Source organism: Balaenoptera physalus, assembly GCF_965194825.1.
Source record: "Balaenoptera physalus genome assembly, chromosome: 14".
Taxonomy (NCBI): Eukaryota; Metazoa; Chordata; class Mammalia; order Artiodactyla; family Balaenopteridae; genus Balaenoptera; species Balaenoptera physalus.
Genome location: NC_138893.1, coordinates 55,665,489 through 55,692,657, shown reverse-complemented (window position 1 = coordinate 55,692,657; position 27,169 = coordinate 55,665,489). Strand labels below are relative to the sequence as shown.

The window sequence follows — 27,169 nt, the reverse complement described above, 5'->3', positions numbered from 1 at the left end:
TAAATTAAGTACGTCAAGTGAATTTTTGCTAAGCGAGCCATACCCGTGCTTCTGTAAGGACCGTCACGTTCCGCGTGGGCCAACCAGCCTCCGTCATCCAGACGCCGGATTCCAGATTGGCAGTTGGAGTGTCACGGAGCGCGTCTCTCTAGCTACCGTCTCTATGGTTCATGGAATCTCCAGGTCGGGGCTTGACCGGTCTGGCTTTTGCGCGTGCGCTAGCCCAGGCGGGTGCCCGCCCTCCCGCAAAAGCCCGAATTCCCGGGAGGGAGGGGCGGGTCTGGGAACGCTGCGGCGGCAGCCGCTGCTGCCCCAGCACTCAGGGCTCTTCCCGGACTGAGCCCGTGCGGGGGAGCTTCCGCCGCCTCCTCGGGTGGCGCTCACCCGGCCCCAGATGGTGGGTCCGGAGGATGCCGGAGCCTGCTCGGGAAGAAACCCGAAGTTGCTCCCTGTGCCGGTGCCTGAGCCCGCAGGCCTGGACGGGAAGATGATTCGGGCCACGGGCGGCTTTGGCGGAGGCGCCGGCGCTGTGGAGACTCCGGAGGAGGAGGAGGAGGAGGAGGAAGAAGAGGAGGAGGAGACGCCGCCGCCTCAGCAGCTCCTTAGGCGTTATCTCGCGGCGACCGGGGGGCAGCTGGAGCCCGGGCTGTGCTACTGTCCGCTCCCCGCCGGCCAGCCCCGCGTTCTGCCGCGCTCGGCAGCCCCGCACTCGGACGCCTGCTCGCCGGACGCGGTCTCCAAGCACCGCGGCGCGGAGGCGGCGGATGCCCGCGCGGCGCGGCACGGAGGCATGACGAACGGGGACTCGGGCTTTCTGCCGGGCCCGGACTATCGCGACCTGGCCCGCGCCGGCGGCCGGGAGCCGCGCCACCGCCGCCTCCGCCCGGAGGGGCCTGGCGACGAGGGCGCGGACGGCGCGGGCAGCCCGTCCGACTGGGCCGCGCCGCTCGAGGACCCGCTGCGAAGCTGCTGCCTGGCGGCGGCGGACGCCGAGAGACCCGAGGACGCGGGCAGCGGCTCGGGGGGCAGCCTGGCCAGCAGCGGCAGTGGCAGCGAGGACTTGGAGCAGCCGGGAGCCGGCCCCGGGGGTCCCGAGGAGGGCGCGTCGCCGGTCACCTCGGCCGAGAGGACTAGCGGAGGCGCCGGCGCCGAGTCGCGCCTCGTTTTATCCGACGTTCACTTGAACTCTCGGAACACATTCGAGGTGAGCCGCCTCCAGAGCGCCCGCGACCACCTGCCGCCGTCGGGGCCGCCGGTGCCCTCGCCTGCCGCGGAGCAGGGCCCCGTGGGGACCTCGGCTTGGGCTCGACGGAGCGGCGGCTTCGCCGACTTCTTCGCCAGGTACAGCGCAGACTGCGCCGGGGTTCGGGGAGGGCTCGGGCCGGGAGCTGGCGTAGAGCGGCGTGGAGGCTCTCGCTGGCGTCCGGATTGAGCTTTGATTTTTCACCGGGGGAAGAGGAACTAGGTCTGCATTGTGTATCGGAGAAGTTGTGAGCGCGGGGAGCCAATCTTTCTGTTCCCCTGTCCGCTGGACGCTCTACCTGCCATTCACACCTGGTTTCTGTGTTTTCAGGCCGGCGTGCTAGTGCCTTACCTACAGTTTTCTCTCTTCCGGAAAAACAGACCACCTTCCTCGTCCCCATGTACTACAAAGGATTAGGGGCGGGTGGCGGTGCGGTGCGGTGTGTGTGTACGGGTGCGGTTGTGAAAGAGAAAGGGAAGTCATTTTGCAGAGCTATTTGCGTGGAGTCTAAACCCATTCAAGTAGTTTGGGAATTCTTAAAAGTAGAGGTGGTTGTGTTTCATAGCCTTTAACAGCTTGTTTCAGTGGCCGTTATTAAAATGCCGTCAGTTTGGTGTTTAGAATTTGATCGCGGCCTTTAAAGCCAAATTACTATGGCGCTTTATGTAGAAAATCCCTCTTTACTTTTACCAGATAGGCCTCTACTTTTTTTCAGCATCTTTTTAATTTTTTATGGTGTTGAATATGTGATTTGACCTGCTATTCTTGAAATTAAATTACGGTGCTGGACACTAAAGGTTTCAGAGTGGGACTTTGATAGGGATAAATATGTCGTTAGAAAATACTCATCTTAATGTACATTAATGAAAAAGCAATTTTGGGGTCAGGTTTTGACACGCTTATTTTTTTTTTAAGTCTCTAGGAAAACAGGAAAGTATTCCCAACTTGTAAAACTCTCCCTTTCAGAGTTCTTTCTCCTTTCTCTTGTGTTTTTGTTCCCTTTTCAGGGATCTTGACAAAAACCAGAAGTAAAAGAAATAAGGAATGCGACTCAAGTTTTAGAGGATTATACAGTTAGTGTGCATATTTGTAGACTCACAGGCACAGTTTTTTGATTAATATTTCTTACTCCTTTTTCTACTTTATTAACTTTTATTTTTCCTGCTTGCGTAAATTTACAAGTAAATTATGAAGTTGTTTAAATCAAGATTGGGAAATCCTAATTATGTGTTACTCATAGGACAACATATATAGTAGTGAGATCTGTATTTGTGCCTACAATTGCAAAGATATACTTAAAGCTTGTAGTGGCAATATTTTAAATGCACTTAAGGGGGCTTCCCTGGTGGTGCAGTGGTTAGGAATCCGCCTGCCAATGTAGGGGACACGGGTTCGAGCCCTGGCGGGGGGAGATCCCACATGCTGCGGAGCAGCGAAGCCGATGCGCCACAACTACCGAGTCTGCGTTCTAGAGCCCGCCAGCCACAACTACTGAGCCTGCGTGCCACAACTACTGAAGCCCGCGTGCCTAGAGCCCGTGTTCTGCAAGAGAAGCCACCACAATGAGAAGCCTGCACGCCATAATGAAGACCCACCGCAGCCAAAAATAATAAATAAATAAATAAAACTGCCTGACAGCTGACATCAAAACTTGACCAATAAACACCCAAAAGTTCCACAAGGTCACAAGTTAAAAAACTTAACATACCTTAAGTGCTATCTATCTATCTATCTATCTATCTATCTATTTATTCATTTATTGCTGCGTTGGGTCTTTGTTACTGCGCGGGGACTTTCTCTAGTTGCCGTGAGCGGGGGCTACTCTTGGTTGACGTGCGTGGGCTTCTCATTGCGGTGGCTTCTCTTGCTGTGGAGCATGGGCTCTAGGCGCACAGGCTTCAGTAGTTGTGGCACGCGAGCTCAGTAGTTGTGGCTCACGGGCTGTAGAGCGCAGGCTCAGTAGTTGTGGCACACGGACTTAGTTGCTCCGCGGCATGTGGGATCTTCCCAGACCAGGGCTCGAACCCGTGTCCCCTGCAATGGCAGGCGGGTTCTTAGCCACTGTGCCACCAGGGAAGCCCTTTCAGGCAGTTTTACACCTGAAAGGGGCTGTGGAGAGCACTAATTCAACCAGTATACCCAGAGTACTTGCTCTGTGCCACCCATTGGGAATAGAGATGGTTTGTGCAATGGTCCCTGACTTGGAGGTGGAGTGCAGGCTAGTGGGGATTAAGTTTGAAGACAGATACATTATATATGTATTGCAATATTCAAACAATAACAAGGCAAATCTGTTATAAGAGGCTTTCACATTGACAGCAGGCAGGAATTTTTCTATAATTTAGAAAATTTCTTTAACCTGTAGACTGATAGGACTTTAATTAGCATGGTAGTTGACATTCATATGATATGCTTTTCACGTGTAGCAGAGCACTGGGTAGGAAGTCAGTAAACTTAGGTCCCCTGAAGTTAATTTATGTAAGCTTCATTTTTGAGATCTGAATGTCAAGATTCTAAGCATCATTGCTTCCTTCATTTAACATTCTTGGGAAAGAGCACAATCACACAGAGGCATAATTTTTCTCGTAACATTTAGTCAAACCCTTAACTGGATTCTGAACACCTTAAAGGCAGAGACTGTGATGTTCATTTCTGAATCTACAGTACCTAGTGCTAGTATGAAGAATCCCATTCAGATTGTGTTGAAGTGACAATTTGCATGGACTCTCCGTTTTTACTCTTCTCTAGGTAGTGTAATTTTGAACAAATCGTCCATCCCCGAAGAGAACAATCAGAAATTTCCCTTGTTCCTACAACCTAAGAGTGTTTTTTCTTCCTGTGCACAGTTGTCATTCTCAATTCTGAAACCCAGATGAGGCCTTCCTTTGGGGATATCTTGTTCTAGGATGTATTCCTGTTCTTGGTGCAGCCCCTTACCTCACTTCATTTTTTGGTGAGGAGTCTCACTGTCTACAGAGAGTAGTTTAGTTAGCTAGTAGCAGAGCTGGGATTAGAAACAGGATTTCTGATTTTCAGTCCAGGAATTTGATTATAACTTCTGTTCACCTGTGACTCTTTTCTTTCCCGCCTGATTATCTCCATCATTCCCTTCTCCTTTCCACTTCCTCTCTTTCTCTTAACTGGGCAAAAAATCTATAACAGAAATAGTTTGAAAGAATAGTTTCATGTTTGTTTTAACCTTTTACAAGTAAAGAGAGGGGACCATTTTATAGCAGTATATCTATTACTACAAAAATATGTTCAATCAAGACACATCATTGACAGGAGCTTCATTGAGTAGGGTAGAAATCATGTAGGAGAAAAAGGAATTTGGTCCAGGATGGGACAGCTCTCATCATCTCCTGCTTGCCCTCCCTTCTAGATGAGGTGAGTTCTATTTCAGTCCCTGTTGGGGGCTTGCCCTAGCTTCAGACGGGCATCTCTCTGTGTTTATGGTGACTTGATTACGGGAGCCCTAGAAGTAACATTCCTTTAGATCCTTGGCCCTTTCCTGTCTATAAAAGTTTTGAAATGCTAAGTGAGTACCACTACTGCCACTGTCACCAACTTAGCAGTGAGAAGAAGATGAAAGCTAAGAAGCAAATCTCTTGTGTTTTCAGGCTAGCCTTTGTTTCTTAAAGATCTTTTTTTTTTTAAATTAATTAATTAATTAATTAATTATTTTTAGCTGTGTTGGGTCTTTGTTTCTGTGCGAGGACTTTCTCTAGTTGCGGCGAGCGGGGGCCACTCTTCATCGCGGTGCGCGGGCCTCTCACTATCGTGGCCTCTCTTGTTGCGGAGCACAGGCTCCAGACGCGCAGACTCAGTAATTGTGGCTCACGGGCTCAGTTGCTCCGTGGCATGTGGGACCTTCCCAGACCAGGGCTCGAACCCGTGTGCCCTGCATTGGCAGGCAGATTCTCAACCACTGCGCCACCAGGGAAGCCCAAGGATCTGTTTATTACTCTGTTTTGAAAGTGAAGTAGCTTTAAACCATTTTTATGTGTCCGTTAAGCAAATTCATGTCTTAATTGTTTTCAGACTAGAATGGTTTATTCTTTAAGTCGATACACTCTTAATAGGTGTATTTTTAAAAACCTTTTAAATAGATAGATTGGGGGTTTGGGATTGACAAGTACACTCTGCTATATTTAAAATAGATAACCAACAAGGACCTACTGTATAGCATAGGGAAATCTGCTCAATATTCTGTAGTAACCTAATTGGGAAAAGAATTTGAAAAAGGGTAGATACATGTATGTGTATAACTAAATCACTTTGCTGTACCTGAAACTAACACAACATTGTTAATCAACTATATTCTAATATAAAATAAACATTTTTAAAAAGCTGTTTAATACTTTTGAGGCTTGTTTGGATTGCACTGGCAGAGTTACTGTTGTTTAGAAACACGCAAGTATCTATCTGTGTCTCCTGGTAGTGTTGATAGTTTTTTACAAAATTTTCAAGATGAATCATAAGAATTCAGTGGCTTAAAAGGGCATAGCTAAGGTAGGGGAAAAAATACTGAAGGTTTTTTTTCTTTTATCTGAAAAGATAGACTTTATATATTGTGGAATCTATATAGACCTTTATAGATTGATTTTATAGATTCTGGAACATAGAGATTCATGTAGCTTTCCCAGTAATTATCGACTCTGAAACTTTCTAAACATTGTTGCACAAAATTATTTTCACGGAGCTCTTTTTATTATGAGTAGCTGAGCAGGGAAGACTAGAAAGGCTCATTTAGTGATTTCTTTTCATATATAGGCAGTCTCCAATCTCCCCAATAGGAAAATTGTTGAGAATATACTTTTTGTGATGATATTGAGAATAAAAACTTTCTAAGTTATAATTTTTCTTAAGCTTCTCAGAAACAACGAAATTTTCTCTCCTACTCAGAATTTAGTTGGTGAACACTAGTTGATGAAATCATTATTCACCTGAGCCATCATTGACCTCCGACAGATAGGGCTCCTTTATTTGTTTAACTACAGTTTTAAGACCAGTTTCTCAAAAACTCCCTTCTTTAACATCTCAATAAAGAAAAGGCAAAATATCCAACTTCTGATAAGTTTTAAGAGATTTTTATAGCTCCCCAAAACAAGCAGTTCTTTAAAACAGGTGTGGTATGATTATAAGGAGAATGAAGAAATATCTTGCTGTAAACATTGAATTTTTGTTACTACAAGAGATTGTAAATATAAAGGCTAAAGTATTTGTCTCATTAATGAAACTCTCTTGGACATTACTTATATATTAATAACTGTATATTAATATAATTACAGTGTTTAAAATTTTAGAAAAGCTGGAAAGAATGTGTAATCAGTTGCTCTAGAATAAAAATAAGGGTCCTTTAGGATTTTAGTGTTGTGAAGCTACCCATTATAATATTAGATTGAGGAGCTAATGGCTGAAGAGTCTTTTGTATCTTTCCCCTGTTTCTGACCCTTTTTCCCCTCTCAGATCCAGTATTTTCTTAAAGAAACCAACCAACCGCAAGGCCCTAGATATCTGTACTAAACAATTGGCAATCCAGCATTGGTTCAAGGACTTCATGGTTAGAGATGTGATCATCTGAATATAAATTAGCTAGAAAGTACTGGGAAACTCCAATTTTGGGGGACTAAGTTAGTTTTAATCACCCAAACATATTATTTTGTTTTTTGTTTTTGTTTTTAATTAATTTATTTATTTATTTTTGGCTGCGTTGGGTCTTCATTGCTGCATGCCGGCTTTCTCTAGTTGCGGTGAGCGGGGGCTACTCTTTGTTGCGGTGCGCGGGCTTCTCATTGCGGTGGCTTCTTGTTGCGGAGCACGGGCTCCAGGCACGCGGGCTTCAGTAGTTGTGGCTTGTGGGCTCTAGAGTGCAGGCTCAGTAGTTGTGGCGCACGGGCTTAGCTGCTCTGCGGCATGTGAGATCCTCCCAGACCAGGGCTCGAACCGGTGTCCCCTGTGTTGGCAGGCGGATTCTCAACCTCTGCGCCACCAGGGAAGTCCCCAAACACATTATTTCGAAGTGCTAAGCTAAATTAACATTTTAACACTAAGCCCCAATAAGCAAAGCAGGCTATTGTTCTAATATTAACTTGGAGTTAACTTGTTCGGTAGAAATTTTCTGAACTGTTCAAAATGGGCATAGAGATTTACTTTTTATTTTTTAAAATACTTTTTGTTTAAGAATAGTTTTATATTTACAGAAAAGTTGCAAAAGTACTACAGAGAGTTCTGGCATACCCCTCACCCAGTTCCCCTGTTGGCAGCATCACATAACTGTGGTACATTTGTCACAACTTTTATTTGCTAGCCATCACCTAGTAAGGTGGTATTAATTTAGTATTGGAAATGAGTTAGACATGGTAATGGGTTGTTCCTCAGGTGATCTAGAGCAATGGTTTTTAAAGCTTTTCAGTTCAGACTATTTGGAGCAACATTTACTAGATTTAACAACCAATAACTATTTGTTATATAAGTTTTTTGGTTTTTTTGGTTTTTTTAAATTTTATTTCTTTCTTTTTGGTTGCGTTGCGTCTTTGTTGCTGCGCGCGGGCTTTCTCTAGTTGCTGTGAGCGGGGGCTACTCTTCCTTGCGGTGCGCGGGCTTCTCATTGCGGTGGCTTCTCTTGTTGTGGAGCACAGGCTCTAGGCACGTGGGCTTCAGTAGTTGTGGCACGTGGGCTCAGTAGTTGTGGCTCACGGGCTCTAGAGCGCAGGCTCAGTAGTTGTGGCGCACCGGCTTAGTTGCTCCACGGCATGTGGGATCTTCCCGGACCAGGGCTCGAACCTGTGTACCCTGCGTTGGCAGGCAGATTCTTAACCCCTGTGCCACCAGGGAAGCCCTATAAGTTTTTTTTGATTTTTGAAATATTCCTGTGACCTAAAGGGTAAGGTTTATTTTTTTATTTTATACTCATTTGCCCAGAGTCAGATAGTTAATTAATTTAAAAAAATCAGAACTAGACATAGATATGATTGCCAGGGTTTGGAGCTAATACATTGATTTCTGTGAATTATAAGAAGTTTATGAACAAAAACATAGCTTTTGGTGTAGTGAAAATACTGTTGTCTTGAGAAATAAGAAACTTGGCTTTTGTCCTGGGTAGTGTCTTTTCTTCTACCATTAAATAATTGTGTGATCTTGGGCAAATCATTAAATTTCTAGACTTCAGTTTACCCATCTGTGAAATTAGGAGATTCAGAGTCCCTTTCAGCTCCAATACACTGTGATATTGCACAATTCTCTTGCATTCACTGTTGTACACCTCAAATATTTGTTGGCTAAATACTACAAATGTGAACCAAGTTAAAGAGGATGCTTAAAAAAACAGCATGTTTTTTCATCTGTAAAATGAGAAGGTTGCCAGAGATAGAAATATCCCCTTCAGCTCTAGATTCTACCTTGAACATTTTCTTCGGGAAAGGTCTAACTCTGCCTCAGAGTAATCGTGCTAAACATCAGTGATCTTTGTTTAGTTTCCCATATGCAGAGAGGACAGACCAGCAGCTCTCATTTTTTTTCTTTAGAAAATTCTAGATTTTTTTTTTCTTTAAAATTTCTTTGGAGTAGGAATAGGGTAATAAGTAAATTCTAGTTAATCAATGAACTGGAATTTGAGACTTTTAACTTCCAGACCATGAGTTATTTCTCAAAGTTTGCCAGTGTTCCACTTCGGAGGACTGTTCCTAGCCTTTGTTGTACTTCAAAATCACCTAAAAGCACATTAAAAAAAAATTGGATTCTCCAGAATCCACAACCCCTACTTAGTTGGACTCAGGGGACTTGCTTTTGGCAGGTGGCATCTTCAAACTGTAGGATATAATGTAGTGGTCAAAGATGCTGGTTGTGGAGTTGGACTGCCTGGCTTTAAATAAGCTTACTAGCTGTGTAATTATGGACAAGTTACTTGACCTCTCTGGACCTTAGGCAACTCATCCATAAAATGGGGGTAATAGTGATACCTATCTCATGGGATTGTCATGAGGGTTAAATAAGATAATATACTAAGGGCCTTGTATTTATTATCTGGTTACAGTGAGGATTCAAATGTTATTCATACCACGGATGACCTCCACAGTCCCTTCCCCAACTTCATCACTGAAATCAACTGGTTTAAAGAAAGGGAGAGACTGGAATGAATTTTTTGTGTACTCCCTGAAGAAACACTGCACAGTTTGTGTAGCAGATTTTAAAATAATTTGTGTTGGGATTGGATGGGTGTCAAAATGGACTCTGGTGTAGTGATATAAAATTTCCAGAAGTAGTGAAGCTTCGCCTAAAAAGCAGATCTGAGAAGAAACTGAAAGGAGAGAATGTTGAGAAAGATTAAAAATGTTTGCATCTTTTATTGTATTAAGGAACTTTTACGACAGGCAGAGACAACTTTGTAAGTTTAAATTCATGAAATGTTTAACTTGGCTTACTCATACATTTCATACTTAGTATTTTGTGGTAGGAAATCTTTGAGGAAAAGTGAAAACAATTGGAGATTTTGAGGTGATACAGTTGTTACCCATCTATGAATGTATTATTCAGAAAGGGAAAGCCAGTCCTTTCTGAGGTGGCTTATTTATTCCTAGGAACCCTGTTAGCTACACTAAATGTTGTCCCCAGGGAGTGGTGGTTGCTAGTTGCTTAGACCCTAGGATGGTAATCATTAAAAGTTAGTGTTAAAAATCACCTGTGGTGTGGGCTGGGGGGGGGGGCGTTAGGAATGCACATTCCTTGAGCCCTCTTTTTGATTTAGTAGGTCTTGGGTGGGGCCCGGTACGAATCCAGATATTTAACAGAGATTCTCAAGTGATTCTGATGCAGGTGGTTCCCAGACTAGAATTAATGAAATACATTTGACCCTTGAAAAACAGAGGTTTGAACTGCGTGGGTCCACTTATATGTGGATTTTTTTCAAGAGTAAATACTACAGTCCTACACCGTCCTCTGTTGATTGACTCCCTGGATGCAGAACCACAGGTAAGGAGGGCAGACTGTAAAATTATACTGGGATTTTTGTCTGTGTGGAGGGTAGGTCCCCATAGTCCCTGCGTTGTTCAAGTATCAGCTGAAATTATTGGTAGGCAGGTCTCCTCAGGTAATAACTGAAAGAAGGTACAACATAACATTTATAGTTTAGATTGCTTTATTGATTTAAAATTGGGTCATGTTTAGGTACTATGTAATTGATGAGTATAAATAGAGATATAGTAGAGAACAGGTATAAAAACAAATGTAGAAGTATTTTGCTAACTTTCACTAGGTTAAGAAACTGTCTCTGCCTAATTAAATCTTAGTTTCCTTTTTATTAGTGGGGAAGGTCTTTTACTTTCATTTTATGTAGTTTAGATAGCCATGCTTACATGTTCTGTGAAAAACTTTTAACTCACAAAACCTTACTCAGGTCTCTTCAACATGGAGTCATAACTTTACTTCTCCTTATTTATAGTTTATCAAAAAGGGTATTAATTTTCTGTCCTTCTGCTGGGTAGTTGTAATTCTTCTCCATGCCTTTAAGAAAAAATGCTGCATGTTGTACATGGCTTATTCCCCTCCAGAATTTGCTGCTTCAGCCTTTCTTGCACTTCTTATTTCTGTGGCCAAAACAAGAAAGAGGAAAAACCATGTGACTGTCTGGGTTTTCAGCAGGCTCTTTCCTGCAATTAAGAGAAGTTTACCTAGGAAACCAAGCTATAAGTTACGTTCCTACTTAGAGCTAGTTTGAGAGTAAACTTGGTAATGCGTTTAATTTACCTTTGAATTTTGCTTTTCAGTTTCTTTTTAATATGAATTTTACTTTGGGATACATTTCTTGGTTAAAAAATACTTCCTTCTGCCTGTCTCTAACCTCACACAGATTAAAACATTTTAGGTTTGGAACTGAACATGATAGTTTCGAAATCAAATTCTGTGCTGTGTTCTCATATTTTCCCCAATACTGTAATATACAACTACCCATCATACACTGGGCATTATTTAGAATTTCCAAATCTGGTTTTCATCTAGACTGTTTGTAGTCATTTTCTAGTCAAGGATGGGAAATACTTTTCTGTTGCTGTCCCAGGGAAAAGTTATTCAAAGACTATAACAGTTTATTAGTTTTTGTTGTCATTATTAGAAAAACATAAAATGCTCATTACCTGCTTTCTAAAAGCAGGACAGGGAATATAAAATAAAACTAAAGATAAATACTTTGTTTCTGTACTATACCAGTTAAGGTGGTAAGAAAGAAGATAAAATTGGGAGGGTGTGGAGGTTCTGTTAGAGAATGAGTTTGAAGAGGTTTGTATAGAGAAAAATTGCTGGAGAGAATAAATGTTAGCTGGAAGTTAGCTCTGTACTTTGGCCTGTGGGCTTCAGAGTATTGCCACAGATTATTTACATATTTATTTTTCTATTCTGCTTACTTCAATACCTTTGTGGATGTTTCTGGCAACTTCTTAAAGATAGCTGCTGTGCCTCTTCTTCTTAACTTCCCTAATATCCCCATCCCCTCATGGCTTCTTAACAGGTTATATCGTGCAACAGAAATATTTTTTAATGACAGGTTGTGTATATCAGGTTTAATTTAGACTTTAAAAGTTTAGGTTGTTAGTATGATAGATTTATGTATTGAAAAGTACATGTATCAAAGTGTAAGATAAATGCAATATACAGTATTACAGAATGTATTCTTACTTGAGTTCAAGTGCTAAAAGGCAAACTTCTCCTACAAGCACCATGGTAAATCTAGCAAACAATTTAAATCTCTCACCCATGAGAAGAAAATTGTTCATTATCAGGAAGATATATTGTGTAGAAATTTAAGTTTTGAAGTAAGTTATTAAAGTTTTAAATCAGTAAAAGGTCTCAATTGAATAAGTAGTTTCTGTGTTTTTGAAAAGTGATAAAATTTAAGTTGCTTTTTTTCTTACATGGTCCTTGACACTCCTCATCCCACCCCTGCTGAATTGACTTTTTAACTTCATTGGTGCTACCTAAAATTAGTACCAATGGGTGTTGGGTGTTGTTTGGAAAACAGAAGGTTTGTTGTGATTCTTAATTGGGTGTTGAGCACCAAAATTTGTTATCTAAAGACTAATAAAATAAAGCTTTTGATACACAGTTATTACATAGGGTAACCAGCACGATAACTGCACATATAACTAGAGGGTGACGTCCATCTTTGTGATATACTTCCAGAAGCACATTAATGCTGTCGAGAATACAGTACTAGGACAGGGATTAACTTTCAAAATTGGTTATACTAATAAAATAACTGAGAATTATACTGCATGAAGAAAAAATTTTAGAAGATAACCACTATAAAATGTTCTTGATTAAAATAATAACTAGCTACGCATTTTAATGAAGAGGTAAGATTGTTTTGCTCTTGTATGAGACCACCAAAATCTTTTGATTTAGTTGTCCATTTGATGGAAACATCATAACACCCAGTGGAAAAAAAGACAGTAGTCACCTTGGTCAGGAGAGGTATTTCAACTATGCTGCTGGAAGATAGGTTCTATCATGTATACCTTCAATTCAGGAAGTACTTCTAGGTCAGAGGAGCAAAATGTCAACAAAACAAAAATAACAACAACAACCCTAGCGCTAAGTGTCTGCCTCTTTATTGTTAGAGAGTTTAGGCACCTAATAGATGTGGTTTAGCCTCTGCTTCAATTTTTTCACTAACAAGGAGCTCAATTTCCTCAATGCAGCCTATTGAGAGTATTAATTGTTAGAAGTTTCTTTATGTCAGAGCACAGTGTATCTCTTTGTAATGTTCCTTGTCCTAATTTGCCCTTTAAAGCCACAAAGAACAAGTCAGTTCTTTTACATAATTACAATTCATAAGATTGCTACTGAATCTTTTTTTGTTTTTGGACCCTCCCAGCTAAGCATATACAATTCTTATTAGTTTACGATTTTCTTACCATTTATTCTTTCAACAGATGCTATTGAGCCCTATTTTTTTAATATATATATGTGTGTGTGTGTATATATATATATATGAGGCATTAAGGAAATTAGATTAAAAATATTTTATTAACAAACTTAAGATGGGAGAGTCATATAAATCAGTACTTAACCATATTACCTGATTAGTGTTATAAAAGAAAATGCAAGGGTACCTTAGCAGCACTGAAGAAGGAGTGATTAACTTTGGGATGAGATGTTAGGGAACTCTTCACAGTAGATGAGACATGAATGCTTGGGGTTTTTTTGTTGTTGTTTTTTTAATACCAATGAGGAGGGTTTGGATTGGAATGAGGGTGAAGCCAGTATAGGCATACAACAGCATAGGCAGAATTATACATGAAATAGCACAGCACTTTTGGAACTGTAGAGACTTACAAGTATGACCTCACCTTAGGGCTGGTGAGGTAGAGTGTCAAAAACTGAGGCACAAAGGTTGGGGCTAAATTATGGAGTTTGTGTGACAGAACTAAGCATTTTGAATTGATTCTGTAAGAGGTGGCAGTCCGTAGGACCTTTGATGGGTTGTTTTTTTGGTGTGTTTTTTTTTTAATTTTTTATTTATTTTTTATTTATTATTTTTATTTTTGGCTGTGTTGGGTCCTCGTCTCTGCGCGAGGGCCCTCTCCAGTTGCGGCGAGTGGGGGCCACTCTTCATCGCGGTGCGCGGGCCTCTTCACCATCGCGGCCTCTCCCGTTGCAGAGCACAGGCTCCAGACGCGCAGGCTCAGCAGCCGTGGCCCACGGGCCCAGTCGCTCCGCGGCATGTGGGATCCTCCCAGACGAGGGCCCGAACCCGTGCTCCCTGCATTGGCAGGCAGACTCTCAACCAGTGCGCCACCAGGGAAGCCCCTTTGATGGGTTTTTAAAACAAGGGCAACGTGCTTAGGATTGCATTTTAGAACAGTGGCTCTTGTAGCAGTGTAGCAGATGATTTGGGACTTGAGAAACTGGGGCTTGGATACATTCGTGGTAGTTTACCTGTACTTGTCAGGCTCTTTATTAAAGTGTGATATCCAGATTATTGATGTAAACAACATTAAATTCAGTCCCTGTCAGAAGGGGTAGCTAACAAATTCAGTGACATATGCTTATACCAGTAGCTGTTTTGTGAAGCTTTAATGAAGGTAAACTGTGAATCTGATTTTTGTTTCTGAGAAAAGTGAGATGATACGAAAATGGAGAGTGATGTGAAAAATTATGTCTACCATGTTTTGTAAGGAATTTGATGAGGGGAGAAAAGAGCCAGAATAGTTGTTAGGCCAGTTTTTTCCCCCCTAAATTCAAGTATAGTTGATTTACAGTATTATACTAATTTCAGGTGTACAACATAGTGATCTGATATTTTTATAGATTATACTCCATTTAAAGTTATTATAGGGCTTCGCTGGTGGCGCAGTGGTTAAGAATCTGCCTGCCAATGCAGGAGACACGGGTTCGAGCCCTGGTCCGGGAAGATCCCACATGCCGCGGAGCAACTAAGCCCATGCGCCGCAACTACTGAGCCTGAGCTCTAGAGCCCGCGAACCACAACTGCTGAGCCCGTGTGCCACACTACTGAAGCCCGCGCACCTAGAGCCTGTGCTCCACAACAAGAGAAGCCACCGCAACGAGAAGCCCCGCACCGCAAGTAAGAGTAGCCCCCTCTCGCCACAACTAAAGAAAGCCTGCACGCAGCAACCAGGACCCGACGCAGCCAAAAATAGGTAGATAAATAAGTAAAGTTACAAAAAATAAATAAAGTTATTATAAAATATTGGCTATATTCCCTGTACTGTACACTACATACTTGTATCTTATTTATTTTATACCTAGTAGTTTGTAGTTGTTGTGGAGCAGAAGAGAAACGATTTCAGGGAAAACCCTGAGAGAATAAAGTGGTAAAATTAAGTCTGTATGTCCAATGCACAAGTTCTGTACATTGCTTCATAAAAGTGGATGGAGGAAGTATACCCATCACCCATTTTTGAGGATTGAATGAGGTAAAGACAAAGTATTGAGACTTCCATAGTTACTTGTATGTATGTGTCTTTTCTACTAAGATGCCAACTCTCTGCAGATATGAAATGTCTTTTTTTTTTATTTTAATTTATTTATTTTTTTATTTTTGGCTGTGTTGGGTCTTCGTTTCTGTGCGAGGGCTTTCTCTAGTTGTGGCAAGCGGGGGCCACTCTTCATCGCGGTGCGCGGGCCTCTCACTATCGTGGCCTCTCTTGTTGCGGAGCACAGGCTCCAGACACGCAGGCTCAGTAGTTGTGGCTCACGGGCCTAGTTGCTCTGCGGCATGTGGGATCTTCCCAGACCAGAGCTCAAACCCGTGTCCCCTGCATTAGCAGGCACATTCTCAACCACTGCGTCACCAGGGAAGCCCTGAAATGTCTTTTTTGCTCTTTTGTCTTTGCAAAGAGACATAGAGCCATATATATGAACCATATATATGGAGCCATATATAGGAACACAAAGATTTATTGGATTAAAAACTTTTTAAAAAGTACGAGAACTTACATAGTCAAATGATTGGAACCTTTGGAGTGATCACTCTGGGAGTAATAGTATCATTTCTCAAAGTATTTTTGGTACCTTTCTCTGAGGGATGTTTCTGTTGGAGAGAAATCAGTTGGGCCAATGTAAGATAGGACTGAAGAATTGAACGTTGGAGAGGAGTCATAGCTGAAATACATTAGGAAGCCAACTAAGCAAGTTCACTTGTATGTTAACTATAGTAAGTACTCTAATATTCTAGATGTAATAGATTCATGCCCAGGCAAATTATTTAGACACATAATGTGTAAATAGTAGAGGTTTGTGTAAACAAGCATAAATTATTTCACCTCTGGTACTCTTCTGAAGCATTAAATAAAGTCAGTGACTTGGGGGTCTGTCACCCTTGAATTTGGTCATCTTTGAGTAGGTATAGCTGTATCAATTTTGGTGAAGCCTACAACTCTTTTTAACAGGGTGTTTGCAAAACAGTCCATATTTAAAGGACTAACTTATATAGGTTGTGGTAAAATCCATAATACAGCATCTGTAACCGACAGTGTTATAATGTAAAAGAAATGTTGAACTTTATAAGTATTGCCTTAATGCTGTTGACAGTTTTGAAGTATACTTTTTCCACTTGTGAAGTAAGTATTTTCTTTTGCTTTTCTAATTAGTGAAACAAATTACGTATTTTCTCCTATTCTATGGCTTGTCTTTATACTTTCTTGATAGTGTCATTTGATGTACAAAAGTAGAAATGTTTTGTTTTTTTTAACATCTTTATTGGAGTATAATTGCTTTACATTGTTGTGTTAGTTGCTGCTGTATAACAAAGTGAGTCAGCTATATGTATACATATATCCCCATATTAGAAATGTTTTAAATTTGGTATATTACAGTTCTAAGTATGTGTAACCAACTTAGTTTTTACTATAAAAGGTAAGATGTATGTGGCTATCCAGAGCATAGAGGCAAGAAAGTAGGGAATGTGTGAAAAAGAGTACAGTTTGGCTAATATGTTAGAGTTAATTAGTTTTAAGGAACAGAAGCCAACTTAAGCTACCTTAAGTGAAGGAGGGTTTATTGTAGGCATGTAATAGGCATCTTGTGCACATTCTGAAGATAGAAAATAAAGTATACCCGGGCTACAGAGTACCTGGAATAATGGTTTCTCTGCCTTTCGGGGGATGCTTGGTTTTTCTCATCTCTATTCTGCCTCTTGGTTGTTCAGTGCATGGTTTCTACCTGCAAAAGCCCTATACAGCTGTCCCAACTGCACACGATTTATCAGTTCAGGCATTTACCATCATTTGACTCGATCTCTAAGTCTTCTGTTTAAAAATCCTGGGAATCTGATTGTCTCAGCCTACATATGAATTTGTCCATGTTTTATCAGCAGTCCAATTTAATCAGTACTGAGTGAGGGTCAAGACCATGAGATACAAATATGGCCACTTTGGGCTACTGCTTCAGTCAGGGTTGGGGCAAAGGCAGTGTTGAAGTGGGGAGTGGGTTGCAGGTATGCTAAAGCCACATGTATTTCTCCTAGTTGTAAAAAGGGTAGTAGGAAATAATGTTGGAAAAATAATTTGGGTCCAAATTGTAAAGAGTCTTTAATGCTAGGATAAAAAATTAAAACTTTTCCATGGATATTAGAGAGGGTTAAGGATTTGGGGGCAAGAAATGAAATGCTCTATTCTTTTCTGCTTGTGCTTTGAAGCTTATTCTAGCCATAATGAGATACATGTCATTCTCCTCCTCTAATTTTCTGTTTGTCTGAATCCTCCCTTGTTCATTCAGCAAGAATATTTGAGCACAGACTGTATAGCCGGAAAAGAAGGAGCTAGAATAAAGCCTTTCTGGTAAAGCCAGTGATGATCACATTGCAAACATAAATGCTTACGATGTTGATACTAGCAGGGAGCATGAGATGAGGGAAGCAATATTTATTCCTCTGGCACTGAATCTGGCTTGTAAGTCCATCTTCAGGCTCATTTCAGTGCTTTACAGAGGTTGCCAGTGGAGGGAGGGGTAACGACAAAGAGGTAACATGATGGAGTTTTTTCAGGGTGATCCAAGTGTTCATTACCTCGACTGTGGTGGTAGTTGCACAGATCTATACATGTGGTAAAACTTGTAGGACTGTATGCCAAAATAAAGACAGCCAATTTTTATTGTGTTAGTTTAAAAAGTAAAAATTTACTGAGTGTTTAAATACCTTATATGCAGGGTACTGTGAAAGTTATACAAATCCTGTTCTCAATGCACTTACAGTTTAAAAGTAGCATTCAGATCAGTATTTAAGGTAGAAAGTGAAAAGTATGAGAGAATGATTTATAGAAGAAGTGGCTTATGGGGAGAAAGGTTCATAGAAATAATAGCTCCCCAGACTGCACTCTTCCATTAGACTAGTGTTATAGACTGAATGTTTGTGTCCCCCCTAAAATTCATATGTTGAAACCTGATCCCCAGCGTGATACTATTTGGAGGTGGAGCCTGTGGCAGGTGCTTATTAGGTCATGAGTGTGGAGACCTCATGAATGGGATTAATGCCCTTATAAAAGAGGCCCAGTGAGCTCTCTTGTGCCTTCTGCCGTGTGAGGACACAGTGAAAAGACTACGGTCTGTGAACCAGGAAGCCGTCTCTCAGCAGACAGTGAATCTGCCAGTGCCTTGATCTTAAACTTCCCCAGCCTCCATAACTGTGAGAAAGATGTTTCTTTTGTTTATAAACCAGCAAATCTATGTGTTTTTTGTTGTTGTTGTTATAGCGGGCATGAAGGGATAAGACAGCTAATTTGAGGACAGCAGTTATTTTTTTCTCTGTAGCCCCCAAATTAGCAGACTTTCGTTTATGTGTGCAAGCACAGCACTGGGATACAATGGTGAACACAGAGCTCACAGTCTAATGCATTGGCAACATCATAGAGCTCACATTCTAATGCAGAAAATGACAACTAGATAAATTTTCAAAATTGTTTTGGCTATTCTACTTCCTTTGCCTTGCTACATCAATTTTAGAATCAGCTTATCTATATTTACAGATAATCTTTGTTAATTAACTTGGGGAGACTTAACATCTTTACTGTGTTGAATCTTCCATACCTGGAACACAGTATATTTCTCTGTTTATAATTTTGGTCTTTTTTTATTTCCTTTATCAGAGTTTTGTAGCTTTCAGCATACACATCCTGCTCATGTTTTCTTAGATTCATATCTAAATATTTAATATTTTTTGGAGCTATTGTAAATAATAATTTTTTAAATTTCAGTTTCTAATTATTCACTGCTAGTACTATATAGAAATATGATTGATTTTTGTTTTCCTTATATCCTGTAACCCTGGTAAACTTACTTACTAGCTCTGGGAGCTTTTCTGTGGATTCTGTGGGATTGCTTATGTAGACAATAGTGTTGTCTGCAAATAGCGAAAATTTAATTTTTCCCTTTCCAATCTGTAACACTTATTTTTCTTCCCTTACTGTACTGGCTAGGATTTTCATTATGATTTTGAGGGGAGTGATGAGAGCAGACATTCTTGTTTCCAATCTTCAACACATTTGGTCTTTCACATTTAAGTATGATGTTGGCCGTAGGTTATTTTTGTAGATGCCCTTAACTAGGCCAGAGAACTTCTATTCCTAGTTTTCTGTTTATTTTTTTTAATCAAGAATGGATTTAGGATATTATTAAATGCATAAGTTGATATGATCATGTGTTTTTTCTTCTTTAGACTGTTAAGATGGTGAATTACATTGATTTTTTTTTTAAACGTCTTAATTGGAGTATAATTGCTTTACAATGGTGTGTTCATTGATTGACTTTTGAGTATTGAATGAGCCTTGCATTCTTGAAATACATCCCACTTGGTCTTTACATATTGTCACTTTTGATTTTTTTTCACTTAAAAAAATAATAACTTTTTTGAGATATAATTCACATACCATACAACTCATCCATTTAAAGTGTACAACTCAGTGAATTTTACTCAATTCACAGTTGCGCAACCATCACCACAATTTTAGAACATTTTTATCACCCCCCCAAAACTGTGTATTGATTATGAAGATTAAATACATGAAAAGATATCTTTTATTGTAAACAAAAACACTAACATAGTTTTATTTATATGAGAGGCATTAGTGGATAAGTATTCACACGTGGCTAATTTTATTCATCATTATCTGTTATCTTGCTTTTCTTTCCCAGCTTTCTCTCTTTTTTTATTTTTTGGTCACGCTGTGCAGCTTGCAGGGTCTTAATTCCCTGACCAGGGATTGAACCCAGGGCTGTGGCAGTGAGAGCGCCGATTCCTAACCGCTGAATTACCAGGGAAGTCCCCCAAACTTTCTCTTAGAGGTTAAAAGATGTCTTACCCCCTGGTGACTGGAATATTTTGCTCATATTTTGCTGATGTTGTTCCTTGTTACTGCTCATGTTCTCCTAAAAGTTCTTAACTGTATCCTTCCTCTTTTGTTCTAGTGGTTTCTGTCTTTCCTCTGAATGTCTTAGGTACTACACTAGGCTTAAAGCAACGGAGTTCCTCTTCATGAGGCCTTTGATACATGATGTAATTTGTATGTAGCAGAAAAGCAAGAATATTTTTATAATTACCTTTCCCCCCCTTAATTGTATTCAATTGTGTTTTCCCATGCAAGAAAAGAATAAAAAGATTTCTATCAGTAAGATATTGCCTGAAACTTATTTACTAAAAGAAATAAGATATACCATAAGGTAACTTGCTGACATGAACACAGGAGAAAGAAGAAAATAATTTATGTATTTGAACTGTTTAAATGAATATCAAGAAGCATTTTGGCAACGTGTAGGATGAAAGAGAATAGGCATAGTTGTGAAGCTCTTGTGTCTTGATTGTTTTGTGGAGGACATGAACAAGTAAGTGTGATTAAAAAGAAGAGGAACCGTGTGAAGAGATCTGGCTCCAACACTTACTATTGATGTGACCTTGGGAAGTGGCTCGTGAACCTTTCTTGAGAGTGGTGGGGTGGCACACTGAATACTTGGAGCATTTGATGAAAGCTATAGACAGTTGCCCAAGAAAAATGTTCGTGAGTACATCATTTACTTCAAATTGTGCATACAGTTTGAGGAGGCTCATGGACCTCCTCTACCCTGTTCATGTAGGTTCATTGATTCTTTTTTTTTTTTTTTTTGGCTGCGTTGGGTTTTCCTTGCTGCGCATGGGCTTTCTCTAGTTGCGGCGAGCAGGGGCTACTCTTTGTTGTGGTGCGCAGGCTTTTCATTGCAGTGGCTTCTAGTTGCAGAGCACAGGCTCTAGGCGCACGGGCTTCAGTAGTTGTGGTACGTGGGCTCAGTAGTTGTGGCGCACGGGCTCTAGAGCGCAGGCTCAGTTGTGGCGCATGGGCTTAGTTGCTCTGCGGCATGTGGGATCTTCTCGGACCAGGGCTCGAACCCATGTCACCTGCACTGGCAGGCGGATTCTTAACCACTGCACCACCAGGGAAGTCCCAGGTTCACTGATTCTTGATGACGAACCTTTGACCTGGTTACAGTTGAGGCCCCTGGGAGCTCTGAAGTACTTAAAAAAAATTATAACCTTACTTTCAGCATTGAAATTCTGGGGTTTTTTGACAAAGCATAAATGATACTGAATTCTGTCCTTTTCTGATAGTCCTGATCTATGGCAATACTTAGGTTAATTAAGCAGTGTGTATTAAATAAAATTCTCTATTATTTTTTGATTTTTAGGGTTTGTAATAATGACAAAGACAAAATCCATAAATGACCCGAAAAAGAAAATTCTTGGAATTAATAAAAAAGCCTATCTGGCAAAAAACAAAACAAAGGAAAAAAACCACTTTTTTTTTTTTTTTTTTTTTTTTTTGCATTATAGTCAGCTGAAAGTCTTTTTCAAGTGAAAAATGATTGAGGTTTGGAAAGAATGTAAGTAATCTTCATGCCAGATCTTTAATCCAAAATACTCAAGGGTAGACAAAGTACCGCGTTTTAAAGAGACAGTACTTATACCTCTTTGAATTAATTATGTAGTCACTGTGGCATTCCATGTTCACTAGATAATGTTTTCTTTTTGGCCTTCTGTTATACTTTGGGGAAACTTAAGTACAAAGTCCAGGAAGCTGCTGTGTTTTCAGAGGTCCAACTTCTGCTGAGACAGAGTTTGAAGATCAGATTATGATTTCTAGTTTTTCAAGCTGATTTTACTCTCTTGATTAAAGTTGAATTTTTTCCTGTTTGGAAAAGTATTCTAACCCCTTTTTAATGTACAACTACATTTAAGTGATGATTAGAATTTATCTAATGAATCTAAAATGTTAAAATAGTTATATATATGTAAATGTTAGGCAAAAACAGTGTTTTTTTGTTTTGTTTTGTTTTGTTTTGTTAGAGGTGACAATATTATTGGCAGTAAGAAGGTTCAGGATTCGGTAGTCAGAGTTTTCTGTAGCTGTGTTAGATTCCACAATCTGAGAAAATATGGAGTTTACATGTCTTTTACTCAGATATATAAGTAGGTTTGCCAATTCTTAAAGACCCAAGTACTGGAGATTCTACTTTAGAAATGATGAGCAGAGAACTTACATGGTGTGAATAAGTTTTGCCCCTTTTTGGTTAGCTTTATCCTTTAATAAGGTGTAGTATGCAAGTGGTCTGACTCTCTTATATCATCTGTAACTCTTTCAGTGCGGTAAAAGAAATGAAGAAATCTTAGAAAAATGAAACAGACACAGATAAGTGAAGCAAGTATTAACAATCAAGAGCCATTCATCAACCTTTATTATAAAAACCACTAAAGAGAAGGCTTGGCCTTTTTTTTTCCTTCCTCTTTCTCTTCTAATCCCCGCATCAGTTTTTTCTTGGTGTGTCTCTTTTTTTCTTTATGTTTTCAGCAATAGAGAAACATTGAACTGCTGTTTCTCAGCTGGTGCAACAGATTTTCTCAATTTCTTTTTGTTATGAAGGGTGGACACAAGTTAGTGGAGAGAATGGAAGATAGTGTGTTTGTATCTCTATGTGTGTAGATGGTTATGTATGTGAACATAGTGTTGATTGGAGTGGAGAGTGACTTTAATGGGGGAAAGATGGATTACCACTACCATTCCCTATTCCTTATATATACTGACAAAATGTGTCACAGAATGAAAAAAAAAAAAAACCGAACAAGAAAACATAGTTTTTAATATTTCCAGTATATCTGAAGCAATAAGACACCTTTCAACTTATAAAAATTTGACTTTTGGGGTTTGGGGAGAACACCTGTTTATCAGCCCATCTGGGTTTGGAATCAGTTGAGAAAAAGATATAGACACAGACAAATAGGACCTCAAAACATCATACTCATGAAATCTGGGTTGAAAGATGCCTTTGGGTGCAGTGTGCCTCCTGATTCTTCAGCTGAATTAAATGTATCTAGCTAGTCGCTAGCACAGCAGGCCTTTCCTGTGGAGGTGGGGGGCAGAGGGGTGCAGAGGAAATGACCTGCGTATTAGAAAAGTAGAACAGACTGTATCTTCTCTGCTGTTTGGCAGCAATGTCTGTCACCAGAATTTTATCCCCTCAACTGGGGATGGATAAGGGGGAAAAGAGAAGCTAGGAGTGTCCCTCTGCCCTGCCCTTCCCCTGAAACGTGAAACGGACAGAATGAATGACTCTCTCTCTCAACACTGCCGTGTAAATCTCATTCATACAGTCCAGCTCTACCTCCAGAATTCAAGAAAAAGAATTGTCCTCTTTCAGGTGTGGGTGCTTGAACACATTTAGTTTGTTTTGCAAAGAAACCTTTAGTGTTGCTTTAAATTTAAGAACTTTGACTGTCTTGGGGGGTGGGGGATAGGAAAAAGGGGTGGACGAGGGAGGGAGAGAGAGAGAGAGAGAGAGACTCTTTGGTTTGAAAAGGTGATGGTGAGGAATCTAGTCCTGCATATTTATTTGTATTGGGACCTCAACTTTCCCAGTCCCCTGATGGTGGATTAGAAGGGACAAAGGATTGGGCATGAGAAGGAGGACAGAGTATGGCACATTTTTAGTCTATTTATGTACCTTTTCATTGTGTTTTCCCCTTCAGATTTAATAAAGTGGTATTTCTCTTTGTAGGCTAACGAGTAGAAGCCCATTTGATCTGTAATGCTGTTTTAAGATAATTCTGTGTATTTGTAACAATATTTAAAATTTTTCATTGCAGATGTATATGCCATTTAGCTACATTATAAATAGTTTTTGTGGCAAGGGATAACCTGAAAACCCAATCCAAAATTTCTTAGTGGCATAAGAAATTAATGTGAAACATTATCTGATGGCCTTTCTTTGCAATTGGATACCTGTGGGTTCGTATTTCTTTTATGGAAATCTCTTATAATAACCAAAGTTACTGGATATGTAAATATAAGGTATTTAGCTTTGGTTTGTTTTTATGACTTAATGAGAGTTTAAACTTCATTCTGAACTTATCATCATTGTAATATTGTGCTATAATACATATTGGAACCACACTTTTTATTGTGGAGGCCATCTATTTGTTTTTTGCTTTTTTCCTTTGTATCCCTGCCAGTCATAGCAAGATTCTTCAGAAACTACATCCATTGAAAGACCTACTGTTGTTTGATTTAAGTAGTTAGTATTCCTTGATTTTAACTTTGGAAGTCCAAAATATTCTTGTAAATTAATTTTGCACATAAACACATACATACATGCATAACTTTTTTTTTAACGATGCAGAATAATTTCTAAGAGTCTTTACTCAAAAATTTGTGTATATTTGGCATTTTGGCTACGATTTTATTTATTTATTTATTTATTTATTTATTTATAGCTGCATTGGGTCTTCATTGCTGTGCGCGGTCTTTCTCTAGTTGCAGCGAGCGGGGGCTACTCTTTGTTGCGGTGTGCGGGCTTCTCATTGCGGTGGCTTTTCTTGTTGCGGAGCACGGGCTCTAGGCACTTGGGCTTCAGTAATTGTGGCATGTGGGCTCAGTAGTTGTGGCTTGCAGGCTCTAGAGCACAGGCTCAGTAGTTGTGGTGCACGGGCTTAGTTGCTCCGCGGCATGTGAGATCTCCCCGGACCAGGGCTCAAACCTGTGTCCCCTGCATTGGCAGGCGGATTCTTAACCGCTGCGCCACCAGGGAAGCCCCTTGGTTGTGATTTTTAAAGAGTTCTGTTCTGTAACTTATAGAGGTATAATATACAGTATTGATATGTATAGCCTCTAGTTTTTCAAATGAGAATGTGTTTGGTAGTGATTACAGTATCTAATATACTACCTATGAGTGTCTTACTATCCTGCTCACCCCTAAAAGGTAGCAACTGTCCTGAATTCCCTTGGTGTTTTAAGGAATAATTTTTGCCACATTATTTTTGTTATTACTTTATTGTTTTTGAGCTTTATAAAAATGATATACTGTGTGAACTCTGCATCTTGTCCCGTCCCCCACCCCCACCGCCCGGCCCTTGTTTTTAAACTCAGCATTGTTTTTAAGATTCGTCTATGTTGATGGATTTAGCTTTGGTTCATTTTCACTGTGGAATAATATTACATTTACTAATACAGCACAACTTAAGTTTTCTATTCTTCTGTCAGTGGGTCTTTGAATTGTTAAAAGGTTTTTGCTCTTTTGAACAGTGTTGCCTTGAATGTTCTTTTATATGTCTTCTAGTGCACTGTCCAGAACTTTCTGTAGAGTCTGTAGCTAGAAGTATAATCCTAGATTGTAGTGTAGTGTATGCAACTGGAACAAATGTGATTACATCAACGTAAATTCCTCGCAGTGTTCCTTTCCATCTAAATTTGGTATTATCAGATTTCTTAGTTTTTGCCAGTCCAGTGTACATAAAATGTTATTCTGGTTTTGGTTTGTGAGCTCACTTATTACCAATGAGGCTCAATATCTTTCGATAAGTTTCTTTATTTGTTGTTTGTTTTCCCTCTTTGTGCAATAGCTTTTTTCTGTTTTTCTATTAGTTTGTCTTTTATGAAAATGATTAGTTGGAGTTCTTTATATTTTCAGTATACCAATCGTTTGTCATTTATGTGTTTTGGAGTTTCTCCTCCAAATTTGTATACTTTCTCTATAGTGCCTTTGAACAGAAGTCCTTAATTTTAATGTTGGTGATTTTTATCCAGTTTTTAAAAATGATTAGTGCTTTTTGGTCTTGCTTTTAGATTCTTCTCTACTGTGAGATTATAAAAATATTCTCCTGTATTTCTAAAACTTCTAGATGTTTGCTATAACTATTTAATCCATTGAAAACTGACTCTTATGTGTGGTAGGTGGTAGGGATCCAGTTTCCTTTTCCCCACATTGGTAGCCAAAGGTCCCAGCACCACTTATTAAATGATCTATCCTTTGCTCACTGATCTGCATTACTGCCTGTTTCCATTTATGCTTGGGTGTGTTTCTGAGTTGTGTATTCTTTTTTCCATTGATCAGTTTCTTTATCCCTGGGCCAATACCATGCTATCTTAAAAATGATAGTCTTAATAAATTTGAATATCTGGTAGGGTAAGTCAGCCTTACCCTTTTCTTCTTCAAAGTATCTTGGCTATTTTTGGCCATTTAGTCTTTAATATAAATTTTAAAATTGTTTTTTCAAGTTCTTCAAATACCTTGTTGGACTTATGATGGGGATTGCATGGAATCTATAGATAAATTTGGGGAGAATTGATAGTTTTATGATAGCATCTTCCTTTCTATAAATATAAGCTGTCTATTTGATTAGGTCTTTTAAAAATGTGTTTCAGGATGATTGTATCTTTTCTCCCTAACGGTCTTAGAAAACTTCAGTTAGACTTATTCCCAGATACTTTATATCTTGTTGCTATTGTATCTCCTTGGACTTTTTCATTCCTAGCTGTTGTTGATGGATACAAAGTCAAAATTGGTTTGTTTTTTTTAAATTGAAGTTTGGTTGATTTACAGTGCTGTGCCAATCTCTGCTGTACAGCACAGTAACTCAGTTGTACACATAGAGACGTTCTTATTTTTAACATTCTTTGCCATTATGGTTTATCCCAGGAGATTAGATATAGTTCCCTGCGCTATACAGTAGGACCTTGTTGTTTATCCATTCTAAATGTAATAGTTTGCATCTACCAACGCCAAATTCCCAGTCCATCCCTCTCCCTCCCCTCCTCCCCTTTGGCAACCTCAAGTCTGTTCTCCGTGTCTGTGAGTCTGTTTCATAGATAGGTTCATTTGTGCCATATTTTAGATTCCACACATAAGTGATATCATATGGTATTTGTCTTTCTCTTTCTGACTGACTTCACTGAGTATGATAATCTCTAGCTGCGTCCATTGGGTTTTGTTTTTTGATCTTACAGCTAACAATTTGCTAAACTAATTTGATGGTAGATTCTTGAGTCTTTAATACAAACTTTCATGTTTTCGTGAATGATGATTTTTGCTCTTCTTTTCCAATCCTTATACCTTTTATTTCTCTTTCTTGCTTATTGCACTAAGATTTTCAGGACAGTGTTGAATAGAAGTGGGGATAGT

General features: G+C 39.9%; 1 protein-coding gene across 2 annotated transcripts in view; it reads left to right on the top strand.

The window, feature by feature from the left end:
• The first annotated feature begins 219 nt into the window (after positions 1-219).
• Positions 220-27,169, top strand: part of TBC1D12 (TBC1 domain family member 12) — an 85,749-nt gene continuing 58,799 nt past the window's right edge. The window contains exon 1 of one of the 2 annotated variants that reach the window (XM_082423683.1): positions 220-1,341. In XM_082423683.1, coding sequence (XP_082279809.1) covers positions 395-1,341 — 947 coding nt within the window. In that variant the 5' untranslated portion in view covers positions 220-394. The remainder of the gene's footprint in view (positions 1,342-27,169) is intronic. The other variant, XM_082423682.1, reaches the window with a different exon arrangement.